The following is an 18,564-nucleotide window of genomic DNA, read 5'->3' on the forward strand; positions in this document are numbered from 1 at the left end:
CGGCCGCAACCGAGACTCCAGGATGGTATGTTGCCTGCCTGGTGCAAGTGTCAAGGATGTCTCTGAGCGGGTGCAGGACATTCTAAAAAGGGAGGGAGAACAGCCAGTTGTCGTGGTGCACGTTGGTACCAACGACATAGGTTAAAAAAAGGGATGAGGTCCTACGAAACGACTTTAAGGAGCTAGGAGCTAAATTTAAAAAGTAGGACCTCAAAAGTAGTAATCTCGGGATTGCTACCAGTGCCACATGCTAGTCAGAGTAGGAATCGCAGGATAGCGCAGATGAATACGTGGCTTGAGCAGTGGTGCAGCAGGGAGCGATTCAAATTCCTGGGGCATTGGAACCGGTTCTGGGGGAGGTGGGACCAGTACAAACCGGATGGTCTGCACCTGGGCAGGACCGGAACCAATATCCTAGGGGGAGTGTTTGCTAGTGCTGTTGGAGAGGAGTTAAACTAATATGGCAGGGGGATGGGAACCAATGCAGGGAGACAGAGGGAAACAAAAAGGAGACAAAAAGCAAACGACAGAAAGGAGATGAGGAAAAGTGGAGGGCAGAGAAACCCAAGGCAAATAACAAAAAGGGCCACTGTACAGCAAAATTCTATGGACAAAGTGTGTTTTTAAAAAAAAAACAAGCCTGAAGGGTTTGTGTCTTAATGCAAGGAGTATCCGTAATAAGGTGGATGAATTAACTGTGCAAATAGATGTTAACAAATATGATGTGATTGGGATTACGGAGATGTGGCTCCAGTATGATCAGGGCTGGGAATTCAACATCCAGGGGTCTTCAACATTTAGGAAGGATAGAATAAAAGGAAAAGGAGGTGAGGTAGCATTGCTGGTTAAAGAGGAGATTAATGCAATAGTTAGGAAGGACATTAGCTTGGATGATGTGGAATCTATATGGGTAGAGCTGCAGAACACCAAAGGGCAAAAAACGTTAGTGGGAGTTGTGTACAGACCTCCAAACAGTAGTAGTGATGTTGGGGAGGGCATCAAACAGGAAATTAGGGGTGCATGCAATAAAGGTGCAGCAGTTATGTGACTTTAATATGCACATAGATTGGGCTAGCCAAACTGGAAGCAATACAGCGAAGGAGGATTTCCTGGAGTGCAGAAGGGATGGTTTTCTAGACCAATATGTCGAGGAACCAACTAGGGGGGAGGCCATCTTAGACTGGGTGTTGTGTAATGAGAGAGGATTAATTAGCAATCTCGTTGTGCGAGGCCCCTTGGGGCAGAGTGACCATAATATGGTGGAATTCTGCATTAGGATGGAGAATGAAACAGTTAATTCAGAGACCATGGTCCAGAACTTAAAGAAGGGTAACTTTGAAGGTATGAGGCGTGAATTGGCTAGGATAGATTGGCGAATGATACTTAAGGGGTTGACTGTGGATGGGCAATGACAGACATTTAGAGACCGCATGGATGAACTACAACAATTGTATATTCCTGTCTGGCGTAAAAATAAAAAAGGGAAGGTGGCTCAACCGTGGCTATCAAGGGAAATCAGGGATAGTATTAAAGCCAAGGAAGTGGCATACAAATTGGCCAGAAATAGCAGCGAACCTGGGAACTGGGAGAAATTTAGAACTCAGCAGAGGAGGACAAAGGGTATGATTAGGGCAGGGAAAATGAAGTTCGAGAAGAAGCTTGCAGGGAACATTAAGACGGATTGCAAAAGTTTCTGTAGATATGTAAAGAGAAAAAGGTTAGTAAAGACAAACTTGGGTCCCCTGCAGTCAGAATCAGGGGAAGTCATAACGGGGAACAAAGTAATGGCAGACCAATTGAACAAGTACTTTGGTTCGGTATTCACTAAAGAGGACACAAACAACCTTCCGGATATAAAAGGGGTCAGAGGGTCTAGTAAAGAGGAGGAACTGAGGGAAATCCTTATTAGTCGGGAAATTGATGGGATTGAAGGCCGATAAATCCCCAGGGCCTGATGGACTGCATCCCAGAGTATTTAAGGAGGTGGTCTTGGAAATAGCGGATGCATTGACAGTCATTTTCCAACATTCCATTGACTCTGGATCAGTTCCTATCGAGTGGAGGGTAGCCAATGTAACCCCACTTTTTAAAAAAGGAGGGAGAGAGAAAACAGGGAATTATAGACTGGTCAGCCTGACCTCAGTCGTGAGTAAAATGATGGAATCAATTATTAAGGATGTCATAGCAGCGCATTTGGAAAGAGGTGACCTGATAGGTCCAAGTCAGCATGGATTTGTGAAAGGGAAATCATGCTTGACAAATCTTCTGGAATTTTTTGAGGATGTTTCCAGTAGAGTGGACAAGGGAGAACCAGTTGATGTGGTATATTTGGACTTTCAGAAGGCTTTCGACAAGGTCCCACACAAGAGATTAATGTGCAAAGTTAAAGCACATGGGATTGGGGGTAGTGTGCTTACATGGATTGAGAACTGGTTGGCAGACAGGAAGCAAAGAGTAGGAGTAAATGGGTACTTTTCAGAATGGCAGGCAGTGACTAGTGGGGTACCGCAAGGTTCTGTGCTGGGGCCACAGCTGTTTACACTGTACATTAATGATTTAGACGAGGGGATTAAATGTAGTATCTCCAAATTTGCGCATGACACTAAGTTGGGTGGCAGTGTGAGCTGCGAGGAGGGAGCTATGAGGCTGCAGAGTGACTTGGATAGGTTAGGTGAGTGGGCAAATGCATGGCAGATGAAGTATAATGTGGATAAATGTGAGGTTATCCACTTTGGTGGTAAAAACAGAGAGACAGACTATTATCTGAATGGTGACAGATTAGGAAAAGGGGAGGTGCAACGAGATCTGAGTGTCATGGTACATCAGTCATTGAAGGTTGACATGCAGGTACAGCATGCGGTTAAGAAAGCAAATGGCATGTTGGCCTTCATAGCGAGGGGATTTGAGTACAGGGGCAGGGAGGTGTTGCTACAGTTGTACAGGGCCTTGGTGATGCCACACCTGGAGTATTGTGTACAGTTTTGGTCTCCTAACTTGAGGAAGGACATTCTTGCTATTGAGGGAGTGCAGTGAAGGTTCACCAGACTGATTCCCGGGATGGTGGGACTGACCTATCAAGAAAGACTGGATCAACTGGGCTTGTATTCACTGGAGTTCAGAAGAATGAGAGGGGACCTCATAGAAACGTTTAAAATTCTGACGGGTTTAGACAGGTTAGATGCAGGAAGAATGTCCCAATGTTGCGGAAGTCCAGAACCAGGGGTCACAGTCTAAAGATAAGGGGTAAGCCATTTAGGACCGAGATGAGGAGAAACTTCTTCACCCAGAGAGTGGTGAACCTGTGGAATTCTCTACCACAGAAAGTTGTTGAGGCCAATTCACTAAATATATTCAAAAGGGAGTTAGATGAAGTCCTTACTACTAGGGGGATCAAGGGATATGGCGAGAAAGCAGGAAGGGGGTACTGAGGTTACATGTTCAGCCATGAACTCATTGAATGGCGGTGCAGGCTAGAAGGGCCGAATGGCCTACTCCTGCACCTATTTTCTATGTTTCTCTCATGGCCACACCCTCGCTCCAAACACTGGCATCTGCTGGACTATGTCATTGTCCGAGCCAGGGATCGCAAAGATGTGCGCATCACCCATGCCATGACAGGAGCTGACAACTGCTGGACGGACCACCGCCTAATCGGATCCATCATCAATATTAACATTGCCCCAAAGCAAAGAGACAGCAGAAGCAGTACCACAAAAACGTTAATACCGCGGCACTTAAAGACTCAGCTAAAAGAGCCCTATACAACCAGTACCTCACAGCTATTCTGGTGTGCCTTGAAGACCCTGAGATGCTCAATGCCCACAGCGCTTGGTCTCCCCTCCAGGCCTCCATAACCAATGCCTGTGAAGAAATCTCAAGACTACCACCGGTGGCCATTTCTGTGTGAAGGTTTGTGGTCTGTAATTCGTCGCCAGTTGTTATGTTTAGAACAACTCCACGAGGCTGTGTTGTAAACTTAAACCATCGTGACCTTGGTCTGTTTAATATAACTCCAAAGTGAGACAGCAAGGTGGTGGCTTCCCTTTTATACCTGCTTTCACCAGGGTACACTCAGGTGACCCGTAGATCTCCCTCAGGTGTGCCCTCTGGTGGCAAGTCTTACACACAGATGAGGTTCACGTACATAACAGTGACACCACCGAACACTTGCACAACCTGCAAGAGGTTCCAAAGTGACTGGACAGAGTGGGACTCAGGCTGAAATGCTCCAAGTGTGTTTTTCCTGGTGCCAGAGGTCGAATTTCTGGGGAGAAAGATTGCGGCAGATGGCATCAGACCTACGGACTCTAAGTCGGAGGCCATCAAGAATGCACCCAAACCACAGAATGTGACGGAGCTGTTTTCGTTCCTGGGACTCCTCAACTATTTTGGTAACTTTCTACCCAGGTTGAGCATTTTGCTGGAACTTTGCATTTATTGCTACGTAAGGGTGACGACTGGGTTTGGGGTAAATCTCAAGAGACAGCCTTTGATAAGGCCAGAAACCTGCTATGTTCTAACAAGTTACTTGTATGACCCGTGTAAACGTTTAGTACTAGCTTGTGATGCATCTTCGTACAAGGTCGGTTGTGTGTTACAGCAAGCCAATGTGTCAGGCAAACTGCAAACGGTTACATATGCGTCCAGAAGTTTATCTAAGGCTGAAAGAGCCTACAGTATGGTTGAGAAAGAAGTATTAGCATGCGTATACGGGGTTAAGAAAATGCACCAATACCTATTTGGACTCCGGTTCGAGTTCGAAACCGACCACAAACCTCCCATTTTGCTGTTTTCAGAAAGCAAAGGTATTAACACCAATGCTTCGTCCAAAGATGGGCACTAACATTATCTGCGTATGACTATGTAATCCGCCACCGACCAGGCACTGAGAACCGTGCTGATGCCCTCAGTCGGCTACCATTGCCCACCACCGGGGTGGAAATGGCGCAATCCGCAAACTTGCTTCTTATAATGGACGTTTTTGAGAGCGAAGGGTCACGGTCAAGGCTCGCCAGATCAGGACCTGGACTAGCCAGGACCCTGTGCTATCACTAGTAAAAAAACTGCGTCCTTAATGGGAGCTGGTCGGCTGTTCCTGGGGAAATGCAAGATGAAATTAAGCCACTTTACCGACGCAAGGACGAACTGTCCATCCAATTGGATTGTCTCCTATTGGGGAATCGCGTGGTTTTGCCAAAAAAAGGCAGGGAAACATTTATACGCGACCTTCACAGTACCCACCCATGCATAGTCATGATGAAGGCTATCGCCAGGTCGCACGTTTGGTGACCCGGCTTTGACTCGGAATTGGAGTCATGCGTACACCAATGTAACACTTGCTCACATTTGAGCAATGCACCAAGGGAGGCCCCATTGAGTCTGTGGTCATGCCCTTTCAAACCATGGTCCAGGGTCCATGTAGATTTCTCTGGCCTCTTTCTAGGAAAGATGTTCCTAGTAGCAGTGGACGCTTACTCTGAATGGATTGAATGTGTAATAATGTCATCATGTACGTCCACTGCCATCACTAAAAGCCTCTGGGCCATGTTCGCCACCCATGGTTTGCCCGACGTCCTTGTTAGTGACAATGAACCATGTTTCCCCAGCTCGGAATTCAAAGAGTTCATGACCCGCAGTGGCATCAAACATGTCAAGTCTGCCCCATTTAAGCCCGCATCCAATGGTCAAGCGGAACGGGCAGTCCAAATTGTTGTGTATCTGTAAAGCATGCAGTCCCATGTTCTGCCACCAGGGAGCGCATCCCCTGAAGTCCCAAGGGATGTCAGCATATAAGCCGGCCCCTAAGGCCTGTTACTCAATCTGAAGTATCTTAATAAAGACTGAGGTCACTGTTACTTTAACCTCCCTGTGTGCAGTCTCATCTGTGTTAGGAACACAACACAATTATCAAGCAGAGCTTGAAACGCATGACGGACGGTTCCCTGTAGACCCTGTTATCTCGGGTTCTGCTCAGCGACCGGATGCGACCCTACTCGCTTACCGGGATACCCCCGGCAGAATTTTTAATGAAGAGAGCACTCAAAATCAGGCTCTCCTTAGTCCACCCAGATCTCAATGATCATGTAGAAACCCGGCGTCACCGACATAACATGTACCACGATCGCGTGGCTGTATCGTGTGACATTGAGGTTAATGACCCTGCATTTGTTCTTAATTACGGTCATGGTCCCAAATGGGTTGCTGGCACTGTTTTAGCCAAGGAAGGGAATAGAGTGTTTGTTGTCAAACTTCTGAATGGACAAACGTGCAGAAAGCACTTGGATCAGACCAAATTACGATTCACTGACAACAAGAACAGTTTGAAGAGGACATTACCATCATTGATCCACCAACACACACCCAACCAGCAATCGACCTCTCAGTCAACCACGAGGATGAACCCACCATGCCCGACAGTCCGATCAAACTAGCCGTGCTGCTATGCAGCAATGATCCGACCGACTCACCCATGCCAGGACTTCAACTCAGCCGATCAACCTGGGAATGTAGAGCCCCTGATCGCCTCAACTTGTAAATAACTTGTAGCCAAGACTTTGTCCGGGGGGTGGGGGAGGAAAGTGTGATGTTATGTATGTAAACTTTATAATAGTGTAAGACTTGCCACCAGGGGTCGCACCTGTTGGAAACCCAAGGGTCACCTGCACACCTCGTGCAAGCAAGTATAAAAGGTTGTCTGCCATGCTGCTTCTTCAATCTGAAGATTGATTTAAAGAGACTAAGGTCACATCAACTTGAGCTCACAGCATACAGTCTTGTGGAGTTATTCTGAACATAACATTGTCTATCTCTGTCTTAAATTTATTTAATGACTCAGCTCCCACAGCTCTCTAAGGCCGCGACTGCCACAGATTTACAACCCTCAGAGAAGAAATTCCACCTCATCTCAGTTTTAAATGGGCAGCCCCTTATTCTAAGATTATGCCCTCTAGTTCTAGTCTCCCCTATCAGTGGTTGGAAACATCCTTTCTGCATCCACCTTGTCAAGCCCCCTCATAATCTTATACATTTTGATAAGATCACCTCTCATTTTTCTGAATTCCAATGAGGAGAGGCCCAACCTACTCAACCTGTCCTCATAAGTCAACCCCCTCATCTCTGGAATCAACCTAGTAAACCTTCTCTGAACTGCCTCCAAAGCAAGTATATCCTTTCTTAAATATGGAAACTAAAACTACACGCAGTATTCCAGGTGTGACCTCACCAATACCCTGTATAGCTGTAGCAAGACTTCACTGCTTTTATACTGCATCCCCTTTGAAATAAAAGCCAAGATTCCATTGGCCTTCCTGATCATTTGCTGTAACTGCATACTAACCTTTTGTGTTTCATGTACCGGATCCCGCTGTACTGCAGCACTTTGAAATTTTTCTCCATTTAAATAATAATTTGCTCTTCAATTTTATTCTGCCAAACTGCATAACCCCACACTTTCCAAGATTATACTCTAACTGCCAAATGTTTACCCCACTCACTTAGCCTGTCTGTCGTTTTGCAGACTTTTTGTGTCCTCCTCACATTCTTTTTCCTCCCATCTTTGTATCGTCAGCAAACTTGGCTACATTACACTTGGTCCCTTCATCCAAGTCGTTAATATAGATTGTAAATAGTTGGGATCCCAGCACTGATCCCTGCGGCACCCCACTAGTTACTGATTGCCAACCAGAGAATGAACCATTTATCCCGAATCTGTTTTCTGTTAGTTAGCCAATCCTCTATCCATGCTAATATATTACCCCAAACTCCGTGAACTTTTATCTTGTGCAGTAACCTTTATGTGGCACCTTGCCAAATGCCTTCTGGAAATCCAAATACACCACATCCACCGGTTCCCCTTTATCCACCCTGTTCGTTCCATCCTAAAAGAATTCCAGCAAATTTGTCAAATATGATTTCCCCTTAATAGATCCATGCTGACTCTGCCTGACTGAATTATGTTTTTCCAAATGTCCTGTTACTGCTTCTTTAACAATGGACTCCAACATTTTCCCAACCACAGATGCTAGGCTAACTGGTCTATAGTTTCATGCTTTTTGTCTGCCTCCTTTTTTTAAATAGAGTCATTACATTTTCAGTTTTCCAATCTGCTGGGACCTCCCCAGAATCCAGGGAATTTTGGTAAATTACAACCAATGCATCTACAATCCCGGCCATTTCTTCCCTTAAGACCCTCAGATGCAAGCCATCAGGTCCAGGGGATTTATCTGCCTTTAGTCCCATTATCTTACTGAGTCCCACCTCCTTAGTGATTGTGATTGTGTTAAGTTCCTTCCCCCCCTTATAGCCCCTTGACTATCCACTGTTGGGATATTGTTTGTGTCCTCTACCGTAAAGACTGATACAAAATATTTGTTCAGAATTTCTGCCATCTCCATGTTCGCCATTACTAATTCCCCGGTCTCGTCCTCATTTACTTTAGCCACTCTTTTCCTTTTTATATACCTGTAGAAACTTTTGCTATCTGTTTTTATATTTTGTGCTAGTTTACTTTCATAGTCTATCTTCCCTTAATCATTTTTTTTAGTCGTTCTTTGCTGGCTTTTGAAAGCTTCCCAATCTTCTGTCCTCCCACTAGTTTTGGCCACTTTGTATGCCCTTTTTTTAATTGGATACCATCCTTTATTTTTTTAGTTAGCCATGGATAGCTATCTTGTCCCTTGCACTCTTTCCTCCTCACTGGAATATATTTTTCTTGGTGAATTATGAAATATCTCCTTAAATGTACGCCACTGTTCAACAACCATCCTACACTTTAATCTATTTTCCCAGTCCACTTTAGCCAACTCTACCTTCATACCTTGTAGTCTCCTTTATTTAAGCTTAGGACGCTGGTTTGAGATCCAACTTTCTCACCCTCCATCTGAATTTGAATTTCAACCATGCTATGATCACTCATTCCGAGGGGATCCTTTACCAGGAGATTGTTTATTAATCCTGTCTCATTACACAGGACCAGATCTAAGATAACCTTCCCGGTTCCGCTACATACTGCTCAAGGAACCCGTCCCTTATGCACTCTATGAAATCTTTCTCAAGGCTATCCTGACCAATTTGATTTGACCAATCAATATGGAGGTTAAAATCACCCATGATTATTGCTGTTCCCTTTTTTTACAAGCCCCCACTCTTTCTTGGTTTATACTCCAACCAACAGAGTTGCTACTGTTAGGGTGCCTATAGACTACGCCCACCAGTGACTTGTTCCCCTTATTATTCCTTATCTCCACCCAAACTGTTTCAACATCCTGATCATTTGAGACAATATAATTTCTTACTATTGCAGTGATTCCATCCTTTATCTGCGGAGCTACCCGACCTCCTTTTTCTTTCTATCTCTCCTTCCGAATTATCAAGTACCCCTGAATGTTTAGTTCCCAGTCCTGGTCATCTTGCAACCACGTCTCTGTTATGGCTACCAGATCATACCCATTTTGTAACTATTTGTGCCGCCAGCTCATCTAATTTGTTACGAATGCTGTGTGCATTCAGAAAAAGAGCTTTTAAATGTGTGTTCATTGTTGTAATGAATTCATTTTACACTTTTGAGAACCTGAAATGTCAAATAATGAGAAAAAAAGCATTGTATTCCTTTCTTGAAGTTGATGTCTTTTATTTTTGTTTTCAGCCTATTGGATAAAGCTCCAGATGGACCCATATTTATCTCTTTGTGTTTCATCCTAAGATCAATGGATGCAGCAGGGTTTTCTGCGAGCACTACTGCTTCATTTTCAATCCTTGCAGCAACTTTTCCAAACAATGTAGCCACAATAATGGTAATAGTGAATTTAAGTCATCCGCTAATCTGGAACTTATACTCTGCTAATAGGATTAAAATTAGCATTAAAATTTGGATTTAAATTTGATCACTGTATATAATTTATTATAATTTGTGTACAAGAAGAAAAATAAAAGTGGAGGACAGAGTAACCTAAGGCAAAAATCAAAAAGGGCCACATTGCAACAAAATTCTAAAAGGGCAAAGTGTGTGAAAGTGACGAGCCTGAAGGCTCTGTGCCTCAATGCGAGGAGTATTTCTAATAAGGTGGATGAATTAACTGCACAGGCAGCAATTAATGAATATGATATAATTGGCATCACGGAGTCATGGCTCCAGGGTGACCAAGGCTGGGAACTCAACACCCAGGGGTATTCAACATTCGGAAAGGATAGACAGAAAGGAAAAGGAGGTGGGGTAGCGTTGCTGGGTAAAGAGGAAATTAACGCAAGAGTAAGGAAGGACATTAGCTTGGATGATGTGGAATCTATATGGGTGGAGTTGCGGAATACCAAAGGGCAGAAAATGCTAGTGGGAATTGTGTACAGACCACCAAACAGTAGTAGTGAGGTTGGGGACAGCATCAAACAAGAAATTAAGGATGTGTGCAATAAAGGTACAGCAGTTATCATGGGCGACTTTAATCTACATATAGATTGGGTTAACCAAACTGGTAGCAATACGATGGAGGAGGATTTCCTGGAGTGTATTAGGGATGGTTTTCTGGACCAATATGTCAACGAACCAACTAAAGGCCAGGCTATACTAGACTGGGTGATGTGTAATGAGAAAGGACTAATTAGTAATCTTGTGCGAGGCCCCTTGGGGAAGAGTGACCATAATATGGTAGAATTCCTTATTAAGATGGAGAGTGACACAGTTAATTCAGAGACTAGGGTCCTGAACTTAAAGAAAGGTAACTGCGATGGTATGAGACGTGAATTGGCTAGAATAGACTGGCAAATGATACTTAAAGGGTTGACGGTGGATAGGCAATGGCAGACATTTAAAGATTACATGGATGAACTTCAACAATTGTACATCCCTATCTGGAGTATAAAACGGGGAAGGTGGCTCAATTGTGGCTAACAAGGGAAATTAACGATAGTGTTAAATCCAAGGACGAGGCATATAAATTGGCCAGTCAAAGCAGCAAACCTGAGGACTGGGAGATATTTAGAATTCAGCAGAGGAGGACAAAGAGTTTAATTAGGAGGGGGAAAATAGAATATGAGAGGAAGCTTGCTGGAAACATAAAAGCTTCTATAGATATGTGAAGAAAAAAGATTTGTGAACACAAACGTAGTCCCACAGAGTCAGATTCAGGTGAATTTATAATGGGGAACAAAGAAATGGCAAAGCAGTTGAACAAATACTTTGGTTCTGTCTTCACGAAGGAAGACACAAATAACCTTCCGGAAGTACGAGGGGACCGAGGGTCTAGTGAGAAGGAGGAAATGAAGGATATCCTTATTAGGCGGGAAATTGTGTTAGGGAAATTGATGGGATTGAAGGCTGATAAATCCCCGGGGCCTGATCGTCTGCATCCCAGAATACTTAAGGAAGTGGCCCTAGAAATAGTAGGTGCATTGGTGATCATTTTCCAACAGTCTATCAAACTCTAGATCAGTTCCTATGGACTGGAGGGTAGCTAATGTAACACCACTTTTTAAATAAGGAGGGAGAGAGAAAATGGGTAATGATAGACCGGTTAATCTGACATCAGTAGTGGGGAAAATGTTGGAATCAATTATTAAAGATAAAATAACAGCGCATTTGGAAAGCAGTGACAGGATTGGTCCAAGTCAACATGGATTTATGACAAATCTTCTGGAATTTTTTGAGGATGTAACTAGTATAGTGGACAAGGGAGAACCAGAGGATGTGGTGTATTTGGACTGTCAAAAGGCTTTTGACAAGGTCCCACACAAGAGATTGGCATGCAAAGTCAAAGCGGATGGTATTGGGGGTAATGTACTGACGTGGATAGAGAACTGGTTGGCAGATAGGAAGCGGAGAGCCAGGATAACGGTTCCTTTTCAGAATGGCAGGCAGTGACTAGTGGGGTGCCGCAGGGCTCAGTGCTGGGATCTCAGCTATTTACAATATACATTCATGATTTAGATGAAGGAATTGAGTGTAATATATCCAAGTTTGCAGATGACACTAAGCTGGGAGGCAGTGTGAGCTGTGAGGGGGACGTTAAGAGGCTGCAGAGTAACTTGGACAGGTTAGTGAGTGGGCAAATGCATGGCAGATGCAGTATAATGTAGATAAATATGAGGTTATCCACTTTGGGGGCAGAAACTCGAAGGCAGAATATTATCTGAATGGTGGCAGATTAGGAAAAAGGGAGGTGCAACAAGACCTGGGTGTCACGGTACATCAGTCATTGAAATTTGGTATGCAGGTACAGCAGGCGGTGAAGAAGGCAAATGGTATGTTGGCCTTTATAGCTAGGGGTTTTGAGTATAGGAGCAGGGAGGTCTTACTGCAGTTGTACAGGACCTTGATGAGGCCTCACCTAGAATATTGTGTACAGTTTTGGTCTCCTAATCTGAGGAAGGACGTTGTTGCTATTGAGGGAGTGCAGCGAAAGTTCCCCAGACTGATTCCCGGGATGGCTGGACTGACATATGAGGAGAGATTGGATCGACTAGGCCTTTATTCACTGGAGTTTAGAAGGATGAGAGGGGATCTCATAGAAACATATAAAATCCTGATGGGGTTGGACAGGTTAGATGCAGGAAGAATGTTCCCGATGTTGGGGAAGTCCAGAACCAGGGGTCACAGTCTAAGGATAAGGGGTAAGCCATTTAGGATTGAAATGAGGAGAAACCCCTTCACTGAGAGAGTTGTTAACCTGTGGAATTCTCTACTGCAGAGAGTTGTTGCCAGTTCATTGGATATATTCAAGAGGGAGTTAGATATGGCCCTTACGGCTAAAGAGATCAAGGGGTATGGAGAGAAAGCAGGAAAGGGGTACTGAGGGAATGATCAGCCATGATCTTATTGAATGGTGGTGCAGGCTCGAAGGGCCAAATGGCCTACTCCTGCACCTATTTTCTATGTTTCTATTGATGGTTTAAAAAAAATACTTTCGGAATATCCAACCGAGATTTCAATTTATTAAATTTTGTCTTGTGTTCCCTTCTCCCTTTCACCCCCCGGCCCCCCGTGTCTTGAAGTTAAAGACATTTCTCTGAACTACACAAACCAGGAGTAGCACCAATTTGATCCTCACTTTTTGTTCCCTAGCTAATCTCAGCAGGAACATCAATAGGAATACTGCAACGTGCCTAGGAGACCATAGAAATTTACCGCACAGAAGGAGGCCATTCGGCCCATCGTGTCTATGCCGGCGATAATTCAACTTTCCAGCTCTTGGTCTGTAGCCTTGTAGGTTACGGTACTTTCTGTATATCCAAGTTCTTTTTAAAAGTGCTGAGGGTTTCTGCCTCTCCCACCCTTTCAGACAGTGAGTTCCAGACCCCCTACCACCCTCTGGGTGAAAAAAGTTGTTCTTAATTCCCTTCTAATCCTTCTCCAATTACTTTAAATCTATGGCCCCTGGTTATTGGCCTCTCTGCTAGGGGAAATGGGTCCTTCCTATCCATTCTGTCCAGGTCCCTCAGTTTTATACACCTCAATCAATGTATCCTCAGCCTCCTCTGTTCCAAAGAAAACAAACCCAGCATATCCAATCTTTCTTCATAGCTAAAATTCTCCAGTCCTACCAACAAATCTCTTCTGTACCCTCTAGTGCAATCACATCTTTCCTCTAATCTGATGACCAGAATTGAACGCAGTACTCTAACTGTGGCCTAACTAGTCTTTTATTCAGTTCAAGCATAAGCTCCATGCCCTTGCATTCTATGCCTCGGCTAATAAAGGAGAGTATCCTGTATGCTTGCTTAACTACCTTATCTACCTGCCCTGCTATTTTCAGTGATCTGTGGATGTGCACTGTGAGGTCTCGCTGTTCCTCGACCGTTCTCACTATCCTCCCATTTATTGTGCATTCCCTTGCCGAGTAAGCCCTCCCCAAATGCAATACCTCACACTTCTCCGGATTGAATTCCCTTTGCCACTTTTCTGCCCACCTGACCAGTCCATTGCTATCTTCCTGCAGTCTACAGCTTTCTTCGTCATTATCAACCACACCCAATTTTCCTATCATCTGCAAACTTCTTAATGATGTCCTCCTACTTTGAAGTCTAAATCATTTCCAGGAGACCTTAGGCTAGGAAAGTGAAAATTAACCTGTTCCTGTTCCTGATCTTTATGCAGCAATTCCCACCCCCGCACACCTTCCTTTTTACTGGAAGTGGATATCCGTGAAGGACATAGAAACATAGAGAATAGGTGCAGGAGTAGGCCATTCGGCCCTTCGAGCCTGCACCACTATTCAGTATGATCATGGCTGATCATTCACCTCAGTACCCCATTCCTGCTTTCTCTCCATACCCCTTGATCCATTTAGCCATAAGGGCCACATCTAATTCCCCTTTGAATATATCTAACGAACTGGCCTCAACAACTTTCTGTGGTGGAGAATTCCACAGGTTCACAATTCTCTGAGTGAAGAAGTTTCTCCTCATCTCGGTCTTAAATAGCTTACCCTTTATCCTTAGACTGTGACCCCTGGTTCTGGACTTCCCCAACAACGGGAACATTCTTCCTGCATCTAATCTGTCCAATCCCATCAGAATTTTATATGCTTCTATGAGATCCCCTCTCATTCTTCTAAATTCCAATGAATATAAGCCTAGTCGATCCAGTCTTTCTTCATAGGTCAGTCCTGCCATCCTGGGAGTCAGTCTGGTGAACCTTTGCTGCACTTCCTCAATAGCAACAACATCCTTCCTCAGATTAGGAGACCAAAACTGAACACAATATTCTAGGTGAGGTCTCACCAAGGTCTTGTACAACTGCAGTAAGACTTCCCTGCTCCTACACTCAAAACCTATAGCTATAAAGGCCAACATACCATTTGCCGCCTTCACCGCCTGCTGTACCTGCATACCAACTTTCAATGACTGATGTACCATGACACCCAGGTCTTGTTGCACCTCCCTTTTCCCTAATCTGTCACCATTCAGATAATATTCTGCCTTCCTGTTTTTGCCACCAAAGTGGATAACCTCACATTTATCCATATTATACTGCATCTGCCATGATTTTGCCCACTCACCTAACCTGTCCAAGTCACCTTGCAGCCTCTTAGCATCCTCCTCACAGCTCACACTGCCACCCAGCTTAGTGTCATCTGCAAACTTGGAGATATTACATTCAATTCCTTCATCTAAATCATTAATGTATATTGTAAATAGCTGGGGTCCCAGCACTAAACCTTGCGGTACCCCACTAGTCACTGCCTGCCATTCTGAAAAGAGCCTGTTTATTCCTACTCTTTGCTTCCTGTCTGCCAACCAGTTCTCTATCAACGTCAATACATTACCCCCAATACCATGTGCTTTAATTTTACATACTAATCTCTTGTGTGGGACCTTGTCAAAAGCCTTTTGAAAGTCCAAATACACCACATCCACTGATTCTCCTTTGTCCACTCTATTGTTACATTCTCAAAAAATTCTAGAAGATTTGTCAAGCATGATTTCCCTTTCATAAATCCATGCTGACTTGGTCCGATCCTGTCACTGCTTTCCAATTGCTCTGCTATTACATCTTTAATAATTGATTCCAACATTTTCCTGATGTCAGGCTAACCGATCTATAATTCCCTGTTTTCTCTCCCTCCTTTTTTTAAAAATGGGGTTACATTAGCTATCCTCCAATCCATAGGAACTGATCCAGAGTCTATAGAATGTTCGAAAATGACCACCAATGCATCCACTATTTCTAGAGTCATTTCTTTAAGTACTCTGGGATGCAGACTATCAGGCCCTGGGGATTTATCGGCCTTCAATCTCATCAATTTCCCTAACACAATTTCCTGACTAATAAGGATATCCTGCAGTTCCTCCTTCTCGCTAGACCCTCGGTCCCCTATTATTTCCGGAACGTTATTTGTGTCCTCCTTAGTGAAGACAGAACCAAAGTATTTGTTCAATTGGTCTGCCGTTTTTTGTTCTCCATTATAAATTCACCTGAATCCGACTGCAATGGACCTAAATTTGTCTTCACTCATCTTTTTCTCTTCACATATCTATAGAAGCTTTTGCAGTCAGTTTTTATGTTCCCTGCACGCTTCCTCTCATACTCTATTTCCCCCCTCCTAATTAAACCCTTTGTCCTCCTCTGCTGAATTCTAAATTTCTCCCAGTCCTCAGGTTTGCTGCTTTTTCTGGCCAGGCCAATTTATATGCCTCTTCCTTGGATTTAACACTGTCCCTAATTTCCCTTGTTAGCCACGGTTGAGTCACTGTCCCTGTTTTATTTTTACGCCAGACAGGGATGTACAATTGTTGCAGTTCATCCATGTGATGTTTAAATGTCTGAAATTGCCTATCCACCGTCAACCCTTTAAGTATCATTCGCCAGTCTATTCTAGCCAATTCACGTCTCATACCATCAAAGTTACCTTTCTTTAAGTTCAGGACCCTAGTCTCTGAATTAACTGTGTCACTCTCCATCTTAATGAAGAATTTTACCATATTATAGTCACTCTTCCCCCAAGGGGCCTCGCACAACAAGATTGCTAATTAGTCCCTTCTCATTACACATCACCCAGTCTAGGATGGCCAGCTCTCGAGTTGGTTCCTCGACATATTGGTCTAGAAAACAATTCCTTATACACTCCAGGAAATCCTCCTCCACCGTATTGCTACCAGTTTGGTTAGCCCAATCAATATGTAGATTAAAGTCACCCATGATAACTGCTGTACCTTTATTGCACGCATCCCTAATTTCTTGTTTGATGCCATCCCCAACCTCACTACTATTTAGTGGTCTGTACACAATTGCCACTATCGTTTTCTGCTCTTTGGAATTCTGCAACTCCACCCATATAGATTCCACATCATCCAAGCTAATGTCCTTCCTTACTATTGCATTAATTTCCTCTTTAACCAGCAACGCTACCCCACCTCCTTTTCCTTTCTGTCTATCCTTCCTGAATGTTGAATACCCCGGGATCTTGAGTTCCCAGCCTTGGTCACCCTGGAGCCATGTCCCCGTAATCCCAATTACATCATATCCGTTAACAGCTATCTTCGTAGCTAATTCATCCACCTTATTACAAATACTCCTCGCATTGAGACACAGAGCCTTCATGCTTTTTTTTTTTAACACTCTTTGACTTTTTAGAATTATGTTGTAATGTGGCCCTTTTTGATTTTTGCCCTTGATTCCTCTGCCCTCCACTTTTACTTATCTCCTTTCTACCTTTTGCTTCTTCCCCCATTTTACTTCCCTCTGTCTCCCTGCATAGATTCCCATCCCCCTGCTATATTAGTTTAACCCCTCCCCAACAGCACTAGCAAACACTCCCCCTAGGACTGGTTCCAGTCCTGCCCAAGTGCAGACCCTCTGGTTTGTACTGGTCCCACCTCCCCCAGATCCGGTTCCAATGTCCCAGGAATTTGAAGCCCTCCCTCTTGCACCATTCCTCAAGCCATGTGTTCATCTTAACTATCCTGTTATTTCTACTTTGACTAGCACGTGGCACTGGTAGCAATCCTGAGATTACTACCTTTTGAGGTCCTACTTTTTACTTTAACTCCTTGCTCCCTAAATTCAGCTTGTAGGATCTCATCCCATTTTTTTACCTATATCGTTGGTACTTATATGCACCACGACAACTGGCTGTTCACTCTCCCCCTCCAGTATGACCTGCAGCCACTCTGAGATGACTAGGGAGGCAGCATACCATCCTGGAGTCTCGATTGAGGCCGCAGAAATGCCTATCTATTCCCCTTACAATAGAATCTCCTACCACTATAGCTCTCCCACTGTTTTTCCTGCCCTCCTGTGCAGCAGAGCCACCCATGGTGCCATGAACTTGGCTGCTGCTGCCTTCCCCTGATAGGCTATTTCTCCCAACAGTACCTCAGGACAGGATTGGTTTCCATTATGATGATCCTACAGGCAACTAGCTTGTCAACGCTCAATGAATGACTAATGCTGGTTTGAGTGAGATATTGAAGGCTAGTGGCACAGTACCTTGCCATTTGGGAAGGAAGAACAGAACATTGGAAGGGGAAATACTGTTAGAGCTGATCACATTTTGTTAAAAGAAAATTACAAAATTTTGTCTAATTTTTATATTTCTAGCAAATTAAGACACTAACAGACTACAAACCATCTTTTTTTTTAGGGCTCTATGGAAGTATTCACTGGGCTTGGCCTAGCAATAGGCCCGCCTATTGGGGGCTTTTTGTACCAGTTATTTGGATTTGAAGTTCCTTTTATTGCATTAGGGTGTGCAATTTTTTTAATAATTCCTTGGAACATGTGTACTTTACCAAGATACGGTAAGACTCTGCATTTAAATTTTTCTGTAGACAAGTAGTTTACTTTTATTGGGATGGATCTCACAGGCAAGTATTTTAACACCTTGCTGTCCAAAGAATTGTTATTTGGAAATTCCTTGGGAATTACAAGGCTGTGATTACAACCATTTTAAAATAAAGTAATTCACTCAATAGCTCAGCTGGTTAAGACAGTAAATAGCTGAGTGAAATAAACCCAGATCTCTACTGAGTTGTTTGGTTGCAGAGCAGTGGTAGGGCCATTATAAGAACATAAGAAATAAGAGCATGAGGATGCCATATGGCGCCCCCTGAGCCTGGTCCACCATTCAATAAGAT

The 18,564-nt window shown here is 43.9% G+C and overlaps 2 protein-coding genes across 5 annotated transcripts in view; one reads left to right on the plus strand and one right to left on the minus strand.

Moving 5' to 3' along the window:
- rps12 (ribosomal protein S12) overlaps positions 1 to 18,564 on the minus strand; it is a 383,736-nt gene that overhangs the window by 144,716 nt on the left and 220,456 nt on the right. The gene's annotated exons all lie outside the window — the stretch shown is intronic.
- The window catches only part of slc18b1 (solute carrier family 18 member B1), a 131,061-nt gene that overhangs the window by 65,682 nt on the left and 46,815 nt on the right, over positions 1 to 18,564 (plus strand). For all 4 annotated transcript variants that reach the window (XM_070885541.1, XM_070885544.1, XM_070885540.1 and 1 more), the window contains 2 exons: positions 9,644 to 9,791; positions 18,072 to 18,228. In XM_070885541.1, coding sequence (XP_070741642.1) covers positions 9,644 to 9,791; positions 18,072 to 18,228 — 305 coding nt within the window. The remainder of the gene's footprint in view (positions 1 to 9,643; positions 9,792 to 18,071; positions 18,229 to 18,564) is intronic.

This window comes from Pristiophorus japonicus, chromosome 7, assembly GCF_044704955.1.
Source record: "Pristiophorus japonicus isolate sPriJap1 chromosome 7, sPriJap1.hap1, whole genome shotgun sequence".
Classification (NCBI taxonomy): Eukaryota; Metazoa; Chordata; class Chondrichthyes; family Pristiophoridae; genus Pristiophorus; species Pristiophorus japonicus.